At 37.2% G+C, this 18,483-nt stretch overlaps 3 protein-coding genes across 4 annotated transcripts; all 3 read right to left on the bottom strand.

The window, feature by feature from the left end:
• Window positions 1-1,597: 1,597 nt before the first annotated feature.
• Window positions 1,598-4,527, bottom strand: LOC137242035 (uncharacterized). The gene is made up of 4 exons (XM_067769398.1): window positions 3,694-4,527; window positions 3,392-3,621; window positions 2,713-3,329; window positions 1,598-2,647 (listed from the first exon to the last, which is right to left on the bottom strand). Exons 1-4 carry the CDS (start codon window positions 4,299-4,301, stop codon window positions 2,285-2,287), a joined length of 1,818 nt encoding a protein of 605 aa, XP_067625499.1. The 5' UTR covers window positions 4,302-4,527; the 3' UTR covers window positions 1,598-2,284.
• A 1,519-nt stretch (window positions 4,528-6,046) lies between these two features.
• gny (garnysstan) lies at window positions 6,047-17,277 on the bottom strand. Of its 2 annotated transcripts, none has more exons than XM_067764751.1 (4): window positions 16,514-17,277; window positions 16,258-16,455; window positions 13,651-13,810; window positions 6,047-6,514 (listed from the first exon to the last, which is right to left on the bottom strand). In XM_067764751.1, the coding sequence occupies exons 1-4, from the start codon at window positions 17,194-17,196 to the stop codon at window positions 6,080-6,082; spliced, it is 1,476 nt and encodes a 491-aa protein (XP_067620852.1). In that variant the 5' UTR covers window positions 17,197-17,277; the 3' UTR covers window positions 6,047-6,079. The 2 variants fall into 2 exon arrangements, with proteins under 2 accessions (XP_067620852.1, XP_067620851.1); XM_067764750.1 differs by lacking the exon at window positions 6,047-6,514 and adding an exon at window positions 11,295-11,756.
• Window positions 6,446-9,744, bottom strand: LOC137239441 (uncharacterized). The gene is made up of 4 exons (XM_067764749.1): window positions 8,936-9,744; window positions 8,634-8,863; window positions 7,955-8,571; window positions 6,446-7,889 (listed from the first exon to the last, which is right to left on the bottom strand). The coding sequence occupies exons 1-4, from the start codon at window positions 9,541-9,543 to the stop codon at window positions 7,527-7,529; spliced, it is 1,818 nt and encodes a 605-aa protein (XP_067620850.1). The 5' UTR covers window positions 9,544-9,744; the 3' UTR covers window positions 6,446-7,526.
• Window positions 17,278-18,483: the final 1,206 nt, after the last annotated feature.

The raw sequence follows: 18,483 nt of genomic DNA on the forward strand, positions 1-18,483 counted from the left end.
AATTTCGTTAATTGCTTTAATTCTTCATTATTTAAATGACCCAAATTAAACTGATTTTCTGGCATATCTGTGATAATATTTTCTGATTTTTCATATAAATTATGACATGCCTTATTTTCATCACTATCAAAGATTTTATAAATACGATTATTTAAGGCTATTGTTTTTTCTCTAATATTAATTTTAGCATCAAGTTGACTTAATATATCATAACCTAGCAATACATTGTACGTTTTTGAAAACTCATGTCTGTAAAACTTTAATGCGTTTTGCTTATTATTGCAACGCATTAACTGTACCTTGTTTAAGGTTATTTTTCCAGTAGCAGCTTTTAAAATTATTGGACTAACATTAACTACTTCACTATCAAAAACGTTGGGTCGAATCAAACTAACAGATGAACCTGTATCAATTAAAAATGTAAGTGGTATATTTTCAAATTTTAAAATTACTGAAGGTAGGTTTCCGAGGCCGTTAAATGAAAATTCGATGGATCTTGTTCCATAGGCTCAGGCTTACCAAATTGTCTCACTCTATCTATGTTCGAATTTTGTCTACCTGAATTATTTTTATTAAATTGCATGTTAAGGTTTGGGTTAGAGAAATTTTTAACGGGTGGAAATTGAACGCTATTGTTATTTGGATAAGAATTTTGTGTATAATAATTTGTGGATACGAAAATTAGGGAGCGATATTTTGATATTTTGGTTTATGACTATTGTTATTATAAAACACGGAAGAATTCATAGGGGTAAAGGGTTGTGAAAATGGAAGATAAACAGGATCGTAAAATGAATCTATTTTCTACCTTTATGAGGAACATACATATTTTTATATTTCTGATGATCGACTTCATTATCAATAACATTATTCTCTCTAAAAACTTTCATTGCACTTTTGAAGTCGGTAGCTAAATTTGCATTAATTAAAGCAGTAACTCCCTTCAATAATTTCAAACTAGTCCTACTAAGGTCTTCGTTTAAAAATAATTTTGTCGCTTCATTTTCCCTTCCTAACTTTATACAATCCTTGATCCTGCAAACTTGTACATTTATTAAATTATTGTTATTAAATAATACTAATTATAATACTATTTTTAAATTTAATATTATTCAGTTATAAAATAAGTGATGAAACAGGAGTGTGCTCACCAAATTCTTCGATCAAGAGATCTGATGTCCAATTGTTTGGTTGCTCACGCCTTACAACATTTAATGCAACACCTTTTAGCGTAGTAAATATCAAGTTCACGAAGAAACGATCTTCATTTGATTGGGCTCCAGACATTATCGCATAGATGCTATTCACGTACAAGGCAAGATACTTAGCGTCACCATCAAAAGGAGTTATTAAATTTATGTTTTGCAAAGCAAATTCTCTGTGTCCTCTCGCTTCAGTCATGTTTGAAAAATCTTGTAGACTAATTGCTTGAAAACTAACGTTTAAAATATCCAGCTGTTCGTCAATGCTCATACAGGAATCAGAATTATTTGCTTAATATTTTTTCTGGTTAATTTTCTCTATGGAGATTGTTTGTATAGGTTCTCAAGGATCTTTTGCACAGATCCTACCGACTGCGCCAATGAAATACAAACTATTTTGTGGTTTATAGTTATTTATTGTAAGACAATTCACAATTTATATAAAACTTATTTTATAAATTTCACAAATTTTAAAATACGACTTTCTTGTTTTAGATTTTTCCAGAATGCCTAGAAAAAATAAAATTTTAAAACTTGAAAGCCTTTTTAGACCATAAAACAAATTAAATTAACAAAGTAGAAATACGAGACAGTATATTACTTGCATTGTGAATTCATACAAGAGGCGAATGTTTGATAAAAACGTTCACAATAGTAAACAGCCTCGATCACCTGTTCAATCACTGTTCGATTACTTAAATCATTTGCTCAGTAGTGTTTTTCAAATATTTTTGTAGACAACTGGTACATTGCATTATTTACATATTTTAAAATGTTCGCTTAACTGGCTGCTCATACTTAATCTATTAACTAGTTTTAAGAAATGAATAATAATATGTAGTCTGATTTTCCGTAGACACATTTAAAAGAAAAGCTGATTTGATACACAAATGGACAACTCATAGCACTTCAATTTAATAACCGCGAGCAAAAGACAAACTTTTCTTCCATTCTCTGGCCATTCGCGACAGCCGTTCTCCCTGTCAGCTATAATTTGATAGGAAGGTATGGCAATGGAGGAATAGAAAGATTTTTCACTTGTATGAATTCACAATGATTGCTTGTATATACTCTGTATGAGTTTATTTGTTATTTAGCCTCAATAGCAAAATAGTTTCGGTCAGCTCATCATCCAAATTTGACCTGTAGTTATTTACAATATATTTAAATGCGGAAAACGCACGCTCCACACTGACTTGTGTTGCCGGAGTCGCGTGAATAATTTGGGAAAGCCGATACAAATGTTTGTATGTATATTTCATTCGTTCCCAAAAAGCAGCTAAATTTACTTTTGTGCCTGTTGATTCGTTGAATGATTCAATAGCTGAATAACCTTCTAAAATGCATGAATCGTTGAATGTTGGTGCAGTGGTTTGGTTTAGAAGTTCTGTAAGCAAATCTGTATCGTCCTCGCTTGCCATTGTAAAACTGTTGTCTTGTACAGCCTGTAAGAAAAAGATAGAATATTTTTATTTTCAGGAATTTCCAAACTTTACTATGGATACTATACCTGCGTAAGGGAAGTAACTTTCAAATGTAGCGCTTTCAAATGATCAATGGCTACACCTCTCATATGTACAAATTCCGATATTTGTAACAAGCGATGAAGCCTAGGGTCTAAGTAAATAGCTGCAGCTACTGTTGGATTAGCAAGCAATTTATTTTTTCGTTCATTTATTGAAATGAATAAGAGTTTTGAAATATCTGAGTGTGTTGAGGCTTTTTTAACTGCTAAGCAAGTTTCCAAGAAAAATTTAATGAAGTCGCCGAAAAGTAAATTATGTTTTTGAAGCTGTTCCGTAATTACTTTCAAAACAGAAAAGCTTTGTAAAAAGTCATCCACAAAATCCCAGTCTATGATTGGCTTAGCAATATTGTCTTTGATAAATTCTTGAAGCGCTTTTAAATGTTTTACCATCTCGTATGAGTAGCTCCAACGTGTTGGGAATTCAGCAGAGGGTAGTGGTAAGGTATGTTCGACCAGAACACGATGTAGTCCTTGTGTGCGCAACTTGTTTGCTATTGTCCGGCAATCTTCATACTTTCGCTTTACATCTTTATGGTTTAATACATCCTGTACACACAATTGTACCGTGTGTGCGGCACATCTTATTACAGAGAGGGCATCTGCAATAAAATTATATGTTATAAAAGTGTATTCATTAGTTATATATGTATATAAGTCGCACTAAAATGAGTTGTCATGCAATCATCAAATATCGGGTCGTCGAAAATACTGTCACATGGAATTGAATCCAAATCTTCGACCCCATCCTCTTCATTGTCAAACTTGCTGTCGACATATTCAACGTTGCTGTCGACATATTCAACCTCGTTCTGCAAAAGTTTGCCACACTTTATCATATTTTGCCCGTTGTCGCTAGTGATACTATATATTTGTTCTATTGAAATGTCATATCTGAAAACGTTAAATGATAGCTTTTTAAGAATTAGGGACATCGATATCAATGAAATGGACCAAATAACTTACTTTTCTAAGGTCTCCATAATTATTTGTTTTAAATTTTCCGCTGTATACCTTTCTATGAAATTTCTGACTGAAAGTGTTTTAATAACTATTTCTCCCTTATCTAATAGTTGCGCATTTATACATACAACATTGTGGTAAAATCGTTTAGCACTATCAATTTTTATGGAAAATATTCTGTTTTTCAATAACGTTTTTAAACTGTCGATTTCGTTGTGCACTTCTTTTAGCAAAACATCGTGTAAATTATTTATGTTAATGTTATTTAGCCCAACTTGCTGACAAATGGGAGTTAATACTTTTTGCATAGGACTGCTACTGAAAACTTGTAAGGCAAGCCCACATTCAGCCAAAAAATCACTACACAATTTTCTAACTTCGTTTCTGGACATCGTTAAAATTATTTTATACTTAACATCTTCCTGAAGGTTCTTAATTTCCACATGTGTATTATTCTCATTATATTCTTCCTTGTGCTTTCGTAGAAGATGAGACTTCAGGTTTCCCAGGTGATCACTAGAAAGGATCCGGTGGCATATTTTGCATTCGTTTTTTCCATCGCTATCCAGCTTATAAAAGTTGCGAATTGTATCACCCCGTTTTGGTCTCATTTTAGACTATGATTTCCACTTTTTAATTGTAATACGTACATATATTAAATAAACGCAATGAGCTTTGTAATTGCAGTAGAAACTTTTACAGAAAAATACACGACAAGTTTTGGTTGACGCGATTACGTTAGGTGTTTTCCCGAACTTTTCTGACTAAAACTAGTAGAACTGTCAGAGTGGGAAGCAAAACCAAAACCAGTCAGAAAAGTGCATTCGGGAATGATTTCAAGGAGTCCGTGACTGTCCATTACTGAGTTTTTGGTCTTCGGGAACAAAGCTATTATGGATAATATAGCATTGCCAGCATAGTTTGAAAATAATAATCAACTTAAACGATTTGATTTCGTTTGTATATGGCAGAAAACGAAACAAAATCATTTCGTTAATTTGACGTTCTTAACGTTAATAAACGAAACGAAATGACTTTGTTTCGTTTATTAACGTTAATTATCGTAACGAAATGATATCGGTTCGTTGGTTAAGCATGCCTGCCAGGCAGGGATGCACCTTAACGTTAAGCTAATCGTTTATCAAAAAATTTCCACCGTTTCCGTTGAAACACTTCGAAATATTATCGATAAAGAAATTATCAAGATACATTGTATCTCGTTTTTAACCGAAACGAAAAGCTTTCGTTAACGTTAAAAACGTTAACAAAAACGTGATACTTTATGTTTGAATTGTGCTGGCAATGCTATAGCCATGGTGAAGCCGTAAGGTGGTAACAGCGCGCGGACATACACACATAAACTGCATGTAATTTGTTTGTGTAATTCGTTGGTGGTAATGTCAAATATACTCTGAGGAATGTTCGTACTGTCAAAATTCATGAGAAAAGTTGCAATCAGCTTGGCTAATGCTTTCACCTTGAATGACTACGCCATCAATCAGCTTTGCCAGCATAGTTTGAAATTAATAATCAACATAAACGATTTGATTTCGTTTTGATATGGCAGAAAACGAAACAAAATCATTTCGTTAATTTGACGTTCTTAACGTTAATAAACGAAACGAAATGACTTTGTATCGTTTATTAACGTTAATTATCGTAACGAAATGATATCGGTTCGTTGGTTAAGCATGCCTGATTTTGATATATGGAAGTCTATATCTATCTCGATTCCTTGCCTGTCGTAAGGGGCGACTAAAATACCAAATTGATTCAAGGGGTTGCCAGCGAAAGATATAGCTTATCCAACCCAATTGTCAACCTCACCTACCCGTGGCGAATCCTGTTTCTTTAACAGCCGAGGCTCTGGCGACCCCAAGCTCCTCATAGATCTATGTGGTGGGAGGACGGTATGGCCTAGAAAGTGGTAATACCAAATCTTTCCGAGATGGTCGGGCTAGTACCTTAATGGTGCTTGATACCGGAACGTACCGCATCCGGCAAAGTACCATCAACATCGATAACACTCCCGAAGGCCTGCGGGGAGTTTCCTTATCGCTACAACAACAACATTTAGTCACGGTCATACCAACCCTCGATAACGGGATTTTCTTAGAAATTTAGTTGTATTGAAATTCCTTCGTAAACTTAAGCCCGGCGAATCTTATAATCAGTAATCCATCGCTATTGAAGAAAACGAACGCGATCTAAACAAGGATATTGAAGTCGCTGTGGCTCAAGACTAAAAGCAGGAAGGAAAGGGTCGAAAACGAAATGCCGAATATTGAAAAGGGGGAAGATGATAAGAAAGCGGAAGAGAAGGACTGGAATCACTTAATAAAAAGAGAAAGCTGTATTTGTATATAAGTTTAAAATCAAATTTTTATTTTCATCTAGCCCTTACTTTTACATTTAAATTGGTACACGCGAATTGTCGCCATAAACAAAATACGAAGAATAAGAAAAAATACATAAAACTATAAAGACAAATTATTAAAGGCCATATAAATGGATATTTGCTTGGTGCAGGCACGACCAAAGAAACCAAAGCAATGACTAACATTGAAACCGATGAACCTGTTGACACAGCGGAAAGCCATTTATTTGAATATTTCGTTAAATGGAAGTACGTTATTATCATATCCTTAACGCAAATATGATAAATTAAAGCCAGCACAAAAAATGGGATTATCAGCCCATCTTTCACAAGCAGCGGAAACATGCTAAATACGGTTGCTTCCAAAAACCATAGGGTTTCCAGTGGATACGCATTTAGTAAACAAAAGGCTGGTGCAGCGACAAGCAGTATCGACTTTTCATGAACCTGGAATGAAGAAATATTAATATAAATATGTTTACTGCCATCCTAAAAAGACTGTGGGTACCTAAATTTTAACTGAAACTGACATATTGAACTTAACTTGTTTGTAACTTTCCAACAAACGCTGTTTTTTTTTTTTTTATCGAAAATAAGTATTTTGGACTAATTTTATGTGACCTTTATATTTATGGAAGAAAATATCAAATTTGAATTCCTTATACGCGAATTGATGCCTTCGTAAATGGCTTATGTTCGGAAAAATATGCAGATATCCACATTGTTTATTAGGACTGCAGTTTAGATGTAAGACGGGCATAACCAACTACAGTGAAACTTAGATACAACTAACATACACGAATAATATAATTTTTACTGCAAAATATCTCGGGATATTAGATTTCACCCGAAAAAGAGGAGAGTAGTAATACTTGTGCTACGCAACTCATTTGTTGTTGTTGTTGTTGTAGCAGTGCTTCGCCCCATCCAATAGGTGCGACCAATCACAAATTGTCATCAATGTCCTCTAACGGGAGTCCAAGGAAACTTGCTGTTTCAACAGGGGTGGACCATAATGAGAGGGGTGTTAGAGGCGTTAGTTCCACATTACAATTAAAGAGATGGTTGGTGTCATGTGGGGACACATTGCAAGCGGGGCATACATTTTGTATGTCGGGGTTGATTCTGGATAGGTAAGAGTTTAATCTGTTACAGTATCCAGATCGAAATTGAGCTAGAGTGACTAGCGTTTCCCTGCGGAGTATGCGTTCCTCTTCCGCAAGTTTTGGGTACTGGATTCACCGGGCAATTCCTGACACAAAGGTCCGACGCCTGTTTTTGGAGTTCGCTGAGGACCTGCTTGTGTTTTTTGGCTTCATGTGGCTGAGTTCTCAGGTGCCGTATTTCCTCATAATGCTTACGGAGATGACTACTTAAGCCCCTGGGCGGTGTTGGGTCATCAATCAGATGTCTGTTGGGATGAATTCACAATGATTGCTTGTATATACTCTGTATGAGTTTATTTGTTATTTAGCCTCAATAGCAAAATAGTTTCGGTCAGCTCATCATCCAAATTTGACCTGTAGTTATTTACAATATATTTAAATGCGGAAAACGCACGCTCCACACTGACTTGTGTTGCCGGAGTCGCGTGAATAATTTGGGAAAGCCGATACAAATGTTTGTATGTATATTTCATTCGTTCCCAAAAAGCAGCTAAATTTACTTTTGTGCCTGTTGATTCGTTGAATGATTCAATAGCTGAATAACCTTCTAAAATGCATGAATCGTTGAATGTTGGTGCAGTGGTTTGGTTTAGAAGTTCTGTAAGCAAATCTGTATCGTCCTCGCTTGCCATTGTAAAACTGTTGTCTTGTACAGCCTGTAAGAAAAAGATAGAATATTTTTATTTTCAGGAATTTCCAAACTTTACTATGGATACTATACCTGCGTAAGGGAAGTAACTTTCAAATGTAGCGCTTTCAAATGATCAATGGCTACACCTCTCATATGTACAAATTCCGATATTTGTAACAAGCGATGAAGCCTAGGGTCTAAGTAAATAGCTGCAGCTACTGTTGGATTAGCAAGCAATTTATTTTTTCGTTCATTTATTGAAATGAATAAGAGTTTTGAAATATCTGAGTGTGTTGAGGCTTTTTTAACTGCTAAGCAAGTTTCCAAGAAAAATTTAATGAAGTCGCCGAAAAGTAAATTATGTTTTTGAAGCTGTTCCGTAATTACTTTCAAAACAGAAAAGCTTTGTAAAAAGTCATCCACAAAATCCCAGTCTATGATTGGCTTAGCAATATTGTCTTTGATAAATTCTTGAAGCGCTTTTAAATGTTTTACCATCTCGTATGAGTAGCTCCAACGTGTTGGGAATTCAGCAGAGGGTAGTGGTAAGGTATGTTCGACCAGAACACGATGTAGTCCTTGTGTGCGCAACTTGTTTGCTATTGTCCGGCAATCTTCATACTTTCGCTTTACATCTTTATGGTTTAATACATCCTGTACACACAATTGTACCGTGTGTGCGGCACATCTTATTACAGAGAGGGCATCTGCAATAAAATTATATGTTATAAAAGTGTATTCATTAGTTATATATGTATATAAGTCGCACTAAAATGAGTTGTCATGCAATCATCAAATATCGGGTCGTCGAAAATACTGTCACATGGAATTGAATCCAAATCTTCGACCCCATCCTCTTCATTGTCAAACTTGCTGTCGACATATTCAACGTTGCTGTCGACATATTCAACCTCGTTCTGCAAAAGTTTGCCACACTTTATCATATTTTGCCCGTTGTCGCTAGTGATACTATATATTTGTTCTATTGAAATGTCATATCTGAAAACGTTAAATGATAGCTTTTTAAGAATTAGGGACATCGATATCAATGAAATGGACCAAATAACTTACTTTTCTAAGGTCTCCATAATTATTTGTTTTAAATTTTCCGCTGTATACCTTTCTATGAAATTTCTGACTGAAAGTGTTTTAATAACTATTTCTCCCTTATCTAATAGTTGCGCATTTATACATACAACATTGTGGTAAAATCGTTTAGCACTATCAATTTTTATGGAAAATATTCTGTTTTTCAATAACGTTTTTAAACTGTCGATTTCGTTGTGCACTTCTTTTAGCAAAACATCGTGTAAATTATTTATGTTAATGTTATTTAGCCCAACTTGCTGACAAATGGGAGTTAATACTTTTTGCATAGGACTGCTACTGAAAACTTGTAAGGCAAGCCCACATTCAGCCAAAAAATCACTACACAATTTTCTAACTTCGTTTCTGGACATCGTTAAAATTATTTTATACTTAACATCTTCCTGAAGGTTCTTAATTTCCACATGTGTATTATTCTCATTATATTCTTCCTTGTGCTTTCGTAGAAGATGAGACTTCAGGTTTCCCAGGTGATCACTAGAAAGGATCCGGTGGCATATTTTGCATTCGTTTTTTCCATCGCTATCCAGCTTATAAAAGTTGCGAATTGTATCACCCCGTTTTGGTCTCATTTTAGACTATGATTTACACTTTTTAATTGTAATACGTACATATATTAAATAAACGCAATGAGCTTTGTAATTGCAGTAGAAACTTTTACAGAAAAATACACGACAAGTTTTGGTTGACGCGATTACGTTAGGTGTTTTCCCGAACTTTTCTGACTAAAACTAGTAGAACTGTCAGAGTGGGAAGCAAAACCAAAACCAGTCAGAAAAGTGCATTCGGGAATGATTTCAAGGAGTCCGTGACTGTCCATTACTGAGTTTTTGGTCTTCGGGAACAAAGCTATTATGGATAATATAGCATTGCCAGCATAGTTTGAAAATAATAATCAACTTAAACGATTTGATTTCGTTTGTATATGGCAGAAAACGAAACAAAATCATTTCGTTAATTTGACGTTCTTAACGTTAATAAACGAAACGAAATGACTTTGTTTCGTTTATTAACGTTAATTATCGTAACGAAATGATATCGGTTCGTTGGTTAAGCATGCCTGCCAGGCAGGGATGCACCTTAACGTTAAGCTAATCGTTTATCAAAAAATTTCCACCGTTTCCGTTGAAACACTTCGAAATATTATCGATAAAGAAATTATCAAGATACATTGTATCTCGTTTTTAACCGAAACGAAAAGCTTTCGTTAACGTTAAAAACGTTAACAAAAACGTGATACTTTATGTTTGAATTGTGCTGGCAATGCTATAGCCATGGTGAAGCCGTAAGGTGGTAACAGCGCGCGGACATACACACATAAACTGCATGTAATTTGTTTGTGTAATTCGTTGGTGGTAATGTCAAATATACTCTGAGGAATGTTCGTACTGTCAAAATTCATGAGAAAAGTTGCAATCAGCTTGGCTAATGCTTTCACCTTGAATGACTACGCCATCAATCAGCTTTGCCAGCATAGTTTGAAATTAATAATCAACATAAACGATTTGATTTCGTTTTGATATGGCAGAAAACGAAACAAAATCATTTCGTTAATTTGACGTTCTTAACGTTAATAAACGAAACGAAATGACTTTGTATCGTTTATTAACGTTAATTATCGTAACGAAATGATATCGGTTCGTTGGTTAAGCATGCCTGATTTTGATATATGGAAGTCTATATCTATCTCGATTCCTTGCCTGTCGTAAGGGGCGACTAAAATACCAAATTGATTCAAGGGGTTGCCAGCGAAAGATATAGCTTATCCAACCCAATTGTCAACCTCACCTACCCGTGGCGAATCCTGTTTCTTTAACAGCCGAGGCTCTGGCGACCCCAAGCTCCTCATAGATCTATGTGGTGGGAGGACGGTATGGCCTAGAAAGTGGTAATACCAAATCTTTCCGAGATGGTCGGGCTAGTACCTTAATGGTGCTTGATACCGGAACGTACCGCATCCGGCAAAGTACCATCAACATCGATAACACTCCCGAAGGCCTGCGGGGAGTTTCCTTATCGCTACAACAACAACATTTAGTCACGGTCATACCAACCCTCGATAACGGGATTTTCTTAGAAATTTAGTTGTATTGAAATTCCTTCGTAAACTTAAGCCCGGCGAATCTTATAATCAGTAATCCATCGCTATTGAAGAAAACGAACGCGATCTAAACAAGGATATTGAAGTCGCTGTGGCTCAAGACTAAAAGCAGGAAGGAAAGGGTCGAAAACGAAATGCCGAATATTGAAAAGGGGGAAGATGATAAGAAAGCGGAAGAGAAGGACTGGAATCACTTAATAAAAAGAGAAAGCTGTATTTGTATATAAGTTTAAAATCAAATTTTTATTATCATCTAGCCTTTACTTTTACATTTAAATTGGTACACGCGAATTGTCGCCATAAACAAAATACGAAGAATAAGAAAAAATACATAAAACTATAAAGACAAATTATTAAAGGCCATATAAATGGATATTTGCTTGGTGCAGGCGCGACCAAAGAAACCAAAGCAATGACTAACATTGAAACCGATGAACCTGTTGACACAGCGGAAAGCCATTTATTTGAATATTTCGTTAAATGGAAGTACGTTATTATCATATCCTTAACGCAAATATGATAAATTAAAGCCAGCACAAAAAATGGGATTATCAGCCCATCTTTCACAAGCAGCGGAAACATGCTAAATACGGTTGCTTCCAAAAACCATAGGGTTTCCAGTGGATACGCATTTAGTAAACAAAAGGCTGGTGCAGCGACAAGCAGTATCGACTTTTCATGAACCTGGAATGAAGAAATATTAATATAAATATGTTTACTGCCATCCTAAAAAGACTGTGGGTACCTAAATTTTAACTGAAACTGACATATTGAACTTAACTTGTTTGTAACTTTCCAACAAACGCTGTGTTTTTTTTTTTATCGAAAATAAGTATTTTGGACTAATTTTATGTGACCTTTATATTTATGGAAGAAAATATCAAATTTGAATTCCTTATACGCGAATTGATGCCTTCGTAAATGGCTTATGTTCGGAAAAATATGCAGATATCCACATTGTTTATTAGGACTGCAGTTTAGATGTAAGACGGGCATAACCAACTACAGTGAAACTTAGATACAACTAACATACACGAATAATATAATTTTTACTGCAAAATATCTCGGGATATTAGATTTCACCCGAAAAAGAGGAGAGTAGTAATACTTGTGCTACGCAACTCATTTGTTGTTGTTGTTGTTGTAGCAGTGCTTCGCCCCATCCAATAGGTGCGACCAATCACAAATTGTCATCAATGTCCTCTAACGGGAGTCCAAGGAAACTTGCTGTTTCAACAGGGGTGGACCATAATGAGAGGGGTGTTAGAGGCGTTAGTTCCACATTACAATTAAAGAGATGGTTGGTGTCATGTGGGGACACATTGCAAGCGGGGCATACATTTTGTATGTCGGGGTTGATTCTGGATAGGTAAGAGTTTAACCTGTTACAGTATCCAGATCGAAATTGAGCTAGAGTGACTAGCGTTTCCCTGCGGAGTATGCGTTCCTCTTCCGCAAGTTTTGGGTACTGGATTCACCGGGCAATTCCTGACACAAAGGTCCGACGCCTGTTTTTGGAGTTCGCTGAGGACCTGCTTGTGTTTTTTGGCTTCATGTGGCTGAGTTCTCAGGTGCCGTATTTCCTCATAATGCTTACGGAGATGACTACTTAAGCCCCTGGGCGGTGTTGGGTCATCAATCAGATGTCTGTTGGGATGCCCAGGTTTCTGGGTATTCAACAGGATCTGTTTGGTGAGCATCTCATTTCTCTCCCTGATGGGAGTATTCTCGCCTCATTATGTAGATGGTGTTCTGGGGGCATAAGAAGACAACCCGTGGCGGTTCTGAGGGCATTATTTTGGCAGGCCTGTAACTTCTTCCAGTGAGTGGTCTTTAGGCTGGCGACCACATCGGGGACGCGTAGCATGCAATCGGCTGGCCAATTCCTTTGTAAGTGGTAATGAGCGTTTCTTTATCATTTCCCCAAGTACTGACAGCAAGATATTTGAGGATTTTATTACGGCTGCATGCTCACCAAAATGTAGATCCACATCAAACGTCACACCCAAGATTTTGGGGTGTAGGACAGTCGGTAGCGTAGTGCTATCGACGTGGATGTTCAAAATGGTCGACATTTGGGACGTCCATGTTGTAAATAAGATCGCGGAGGATTTAGTCGGTGATAATGCCAGGTTCCGCGAGGCGAAAAAACTGGAGAGATCAGGGAGGTAGCCGTTTATTCTGTTGCAAAGCTCACCGATCTGTGGGCTTGGGCCTGTGGCCATTATTGTGCAGTCATCGGCGTAGCAAACGATAGTAACTCCATCTGGTGGCGAAGATAGCTTTGATATGTAGAAGTTAAACAAAAGTGGGGATAGTGCACCACCCTGTGGCACCCCTTGTTTAATTCTTCTTGGTTTAGGTGATTCGTTTCTAAATTGCACCGATGCCTGCCGACCACCCAGATAATTTACGGTCCACCTTTGCGCTTCCCAAGGCAGTCGGTTCTATGTACCGGAGCGACTCGGGATTTTTCCCGACCAAGGACTGTCATTTAACCATTTAACCCCAACTCATTTATCTTAACCTTCCATTTTGTTAAATCGAGGTTTCATTGTATTTGTTACTAGATTCCTACCTGGAATGAGAATAAATAAAAGGCCATTGCTGTATTCACTAAACTCAATGCGAATGTTTCTTTACTTTTGTTAAAGAAAAGATGAAGATTGATTGGAATAACAAAAGATGCAGTCACTCCCAGGCATAGCATGGCCATTTGTTGATTTAGTAGTTTATATCTGCATTAAATTAATTAAGTAAAAAATAAATACAAATACGTTGGAGTAAAAAAAAGTTCGCTTAGTTGATTTTTAACAGTCAACTTTGTAAGTTCTCTGCATATTCAACATTTTTTAAAGTTTACTTGTGGCTACAGATTCTGTACTAAAAAATTGATTTCAAAATCAATCCTGTTAAGCTTACAAAATTTGGTAGTTGCCTTGGCAACCTTTCTTGGTCTTGAGTGGATCGAGATCCTTATGGATTGATGTCTTTCTAAACGTATGTTTTGCTTGTAAACCAATTTCAAAAACATCCTTCATGATTTTGTTTTTGTTATTATTTTAACTTCAAAGACGTGCTCTAATAGTTTTTGGGAGTGTTTCCGAAACGGATAATTTTTCTTGATGTTGTTGTTGTAGCGATAAGGACATTCCCCGAAGGCCTTGGGGAGTGTTATCGATGTTGATGGTCCTTCGCCGGATGCAGATCCGGTACGTTCCGGTACCAATCCCGACCATCTCGGGAACGATTTGTTATGACCACATGCGACCTTCTAGGCCATACCGCCTTCCCACCCCCTTAGTCTCCTCTTACGATAGGCATACCTACCGCGGATATTTTTCTTCTTCTTGTACGTTTAAAAACATTCCTCGAACTCTTGCCAAATATCGATCCGGTACGTTCCGAAAATTAGTACCAATAAGGTACTAGTCATCCGACTATCACGGGAACGATTTGATATGATCACGGTAAAACTTCTAGGTTTGTGGATTTTAGAATTTGACTGCCATGCGCACAATTCCTTTTGATATATTATTGTTGTTAGGTTGTTCTTGTAGCTCAAAAATACATCTTTCAATCTGGTAAGAGTACCTCTTGATACCAAACTGACTGCTGGGTATGTTTCCGAGCATAGGTCATCTATGGAACAATCCGTAGTAATTATCGTACAATCCTCTGCGTAAGAAGCTATGATGAGACCTTAGTGGTCCCACAGCCTCTTCAAGGTACTTGGGTTCATCTAGGACGCATCTGTTGAGTTTTTATTGTAACAATGTTTTAATACATGCACGTATTTACTCATATTAATAACAGGATTTGGTGAGAAGTAAATATTGATTGATCGGTAACTTGTTGTTGTTGTCGTAACAGCAACAGAATGCTTCGGTTCTAGCAGCTTTTGAAACTAGCCCTATTGTGGTGGGACCAACTTTTTTATCCCTCGAGCCTACATTATTCAGCACAGTTGGCACTTAACTGCCGAAGCAATTTCAGCCATTCTGTTACATGTCATGTCAGTCGTCCTAGTATCACGTTAACTAGCGGCAAATGCAAGCACTAAGGGGCACCAAGTCTCCCTCCGCTCGTCCGTCTTAATTCAATGGAGGTCTACTCCTTCATTTGCCTTCAAATACATAACCTCTCCAAAGAGTCCTTTGCGATTTTTTTCAGTTCTCACAACTCAACGTTAAACCTTACTTTATTCGCTTTCATGGTAGCAATTCTATTTTTCCAAGAACCGTCTATAATTCCAATCCGTACTTGGGGGTGGGGAGGGAGGGATGGCCTGAAGGTTTAATGTGGCCATATAAATCGTTCACGAGATGGTCGGGCTAACAACTTAATGGAGCTGTGTTACCGGAGCGTACCGGATCTGTATCCGGCAAAGGACCATCATATCGATAACACTCCCCAAAGCCGTCGGGGAGCAACCTTATCGCTACAACAACAACAACAACAACAACAACAACATGAGACTTATAGAGCAATGTTATTGTTCGTCGAGGGGACTTAACTTTTTAATTATCTAGTTACCCCAAAGTAACTGCTGGCTTCCAGATAGACAAAGTTCTTCAGTTTCGAATGAAATCGTCGACGATGATGATGACATCAAGGTCTTCGTTCTTGCCCTGGTTTACCTTTATAGGCACCTTATTTGCCTCAATATTATTGAAGTCAGAAAGGGCAGTACCTACAGCGCCCTTGTTAAAGCCAATGTTGTTGTTGTTGTTATAGCGATAAGGACACACCCCGAAGGCCTTGTTATCGAGTTGATGGTCCTTTGCCGGATGCAGATCCGGTACGTTCCGGTTTCAAGCCCGACCATCTCCGGAACGGTTTGTTATGACCACATGCGACCTTCTAGGCCATACCGTCATCCCTCCCCCTAGATCCATGAGGGTTCGGGGTCGCCAGAGCCTCGGCTATTCATGAAACAGGATTCGCCACGGATAGGTGAGGTTAGCAATTAGGTTTGGAGAAGCGATGTATTGCGCTGGCAACCTGAAAGGGCTGCGCTACACAAACCCCTTGAATCCGTGTAAATCTGGTCGATCTCATTCATCCTAAGCAATGTAGAGTTTTCTCGTCTCCATTTTTAATGATCGTCTTGGAATTTTATATTTAAATATTTAAGAATGCCCAAGCGAACTTTTTTAACTCCCATATAATTTACTGCACCTACTTGATTTTGTAAACTACATTAAGTGCGCACCAAAAATTCGCTACTTTATCTTCATACACACCACGTCCAATGGGGAAAAGTCGTTCTAGTACCGCTAAAGCAGCTTGTGATGAACTTAACCAAGGCAGCCATAGTACGGCAAATGTCATTAACACTATACCAGATAAAAACGCAAATGTCTTCAGCTTTTGAAAAAATCTAAAAAAAATTACATATGTTCAATATTATTAAATAAGCTTAAGCTGAATGTACATACCTTCTCTGATCGAAGCATGCACTCAACAAATAAACAAAGAATGGCATTGCATGGTATAATTCCATTTGTTTATAATTTAAAGCTAGCGAATATAAGAAGGCTGTCAAATATATATGTTCCATGTAAATAGCGCATACTGCTAACAAGCATAAGCCAAGCGATATATTATTATATTGGAAATGTCCGTTATCAATGAGAATTTGTCCTGGATAAAGAATCATTGCTAGCAATAACGGGCACAATGTCGTTGTCTGTTCATTTCGGCGTACAAGTACACAGCAAAGTAATACCAGCGCAGGTAGATACAGCAGAATGTCAGCAATTAATACAGTCAAACGCATAAAGCTTTTATGAGCACTTGACTCCAACCCGCGTGATTTTTGCAATTCTACAAAACTATTATTATATCCCCTTGCTATAATACCCAAAACATAGCTGTGATATGCTGTGAGGGGTGGATAATCGAGTCCCCAATATAATAAATCATTGTCGGTGGTATTCCTGTACCAATCCTTTGCCTGCAGGTTTGCTGTTATCTCTTGCCAATGTCTTTGTGCCTCGTAATCACCGAACATGGGTGGTTTGTCAGCTCCAGAATATAAGTAAAGTGATACAATGGCCCGTATAGCTATCCCCATGCTTACTGTAGCCACAATATCTGCAGAAATATCGTCAAACTTCATTTTTTCCTTGATTTTAAATATTCGATTAAATCCACCGACTGATAAGGTTTGTTTACATTTTATTAAAACAGCTGATGGATGATGTGGAAGGGAAAACAGTAAATTATCGGTATAAGCGCTTGTTTTTGACAAACGACTATAGAGTTTTGCACATCACCATGTCATTGGGAAGTTGAGCGCAGTCATATTTAAGGTACGCGCACATTACGCTGCGCGACACGTAGCAGCAACGGCGCCTCACAGAGCGACATATTTTGGCAATTCACATTAAGCGGCAATCGAGCGACACATTGCGGCAAAAGTTTGTGTTTATTTTTGTTTGCAAAATGGACGACACATTTTTTGAAGCTGTAATTATTTCATTTTTGTGCAAAGAGGAAAGGAAAAGAAAAAGGTCGTGGCTATGGGTCCAAGACATCTCATCCTCAAGATATGAGGAAGGAGAGTTCCACACTCTTTTGCCCAGATTGAAAAAAGATGGTGCAACATTCCTTGCATGTATTCTTATGAGGCAATTCACACCTAGCGGCAGCAGCACTGCGCGACACTTCCCAACGCGGCTTTTTTCGCTAGTTGAACAAATTTGCCGCGCTGTGCCGGGTCGCGCAGTGCTGCTGACGCTAGGTGTGAATTGCCTCATAAGAATACATGCAAAGAATAATTTGTAGTGCAGTGCAGTGCTGCGTAGTGCAGCCTAATGTGGCCTTACCTTTAACCCATATTTAGCCATAACCATACATTAAGCGTAAATTAAACTTCCTTAACCCTAACACCATAGTCGTAACCATACCCATATCCATAACAATATCCAATTAATGGTGTCTTAACCTAAAAATCGTGAAAATTTCATAAAAATGAAGAAAACGCAAAAAATTACAAACATAATCCACAAAAATTAAGTCTCTTAGTCATAACGTATCCAAAACAATGAAAAAAATCTACAAAAAGTTATTAAATTCACCAACTCAAATATTTTTAGGTTATGGATATGGCGAGAAACCAAAAACCAATTGGTTGGCTATGGTATGGTTATGACGTTAGCGTTATGGTATGGCACCATTAATCGGCTACATTGATTTCCATAAGGTAGGTTCGATCAGCTGTTTTATCTGGTTATGGTTATAAGTCACCATTAATTGGCCTTTTAGCCAACTGAATGGTTTTTGGCTTCTCGTTATATCCATAGCGTAGAAATTTATCGAGATTATCTTCATTTTCGTACTTCCCTGCAAAAATTGTTGGATTACGTGTTCCATTTTCTTCATGTTGGAGTACTCTAACAATACT

This window comes from Eurosta solidaginis, chromosome 2 (genome assembly GCF_040869045.1).
Source record: "Eurosta solidaginis isolate ZX-2024a chromosome 2, ASM4086904v1, whole genome shotgun sequence".
Lineage (NCBI taxonomy): Eukaryota > Metazoa > Arthropoda > Insecta > Diptera > Tephritidae > Eurosta > Eurosta solidaginis.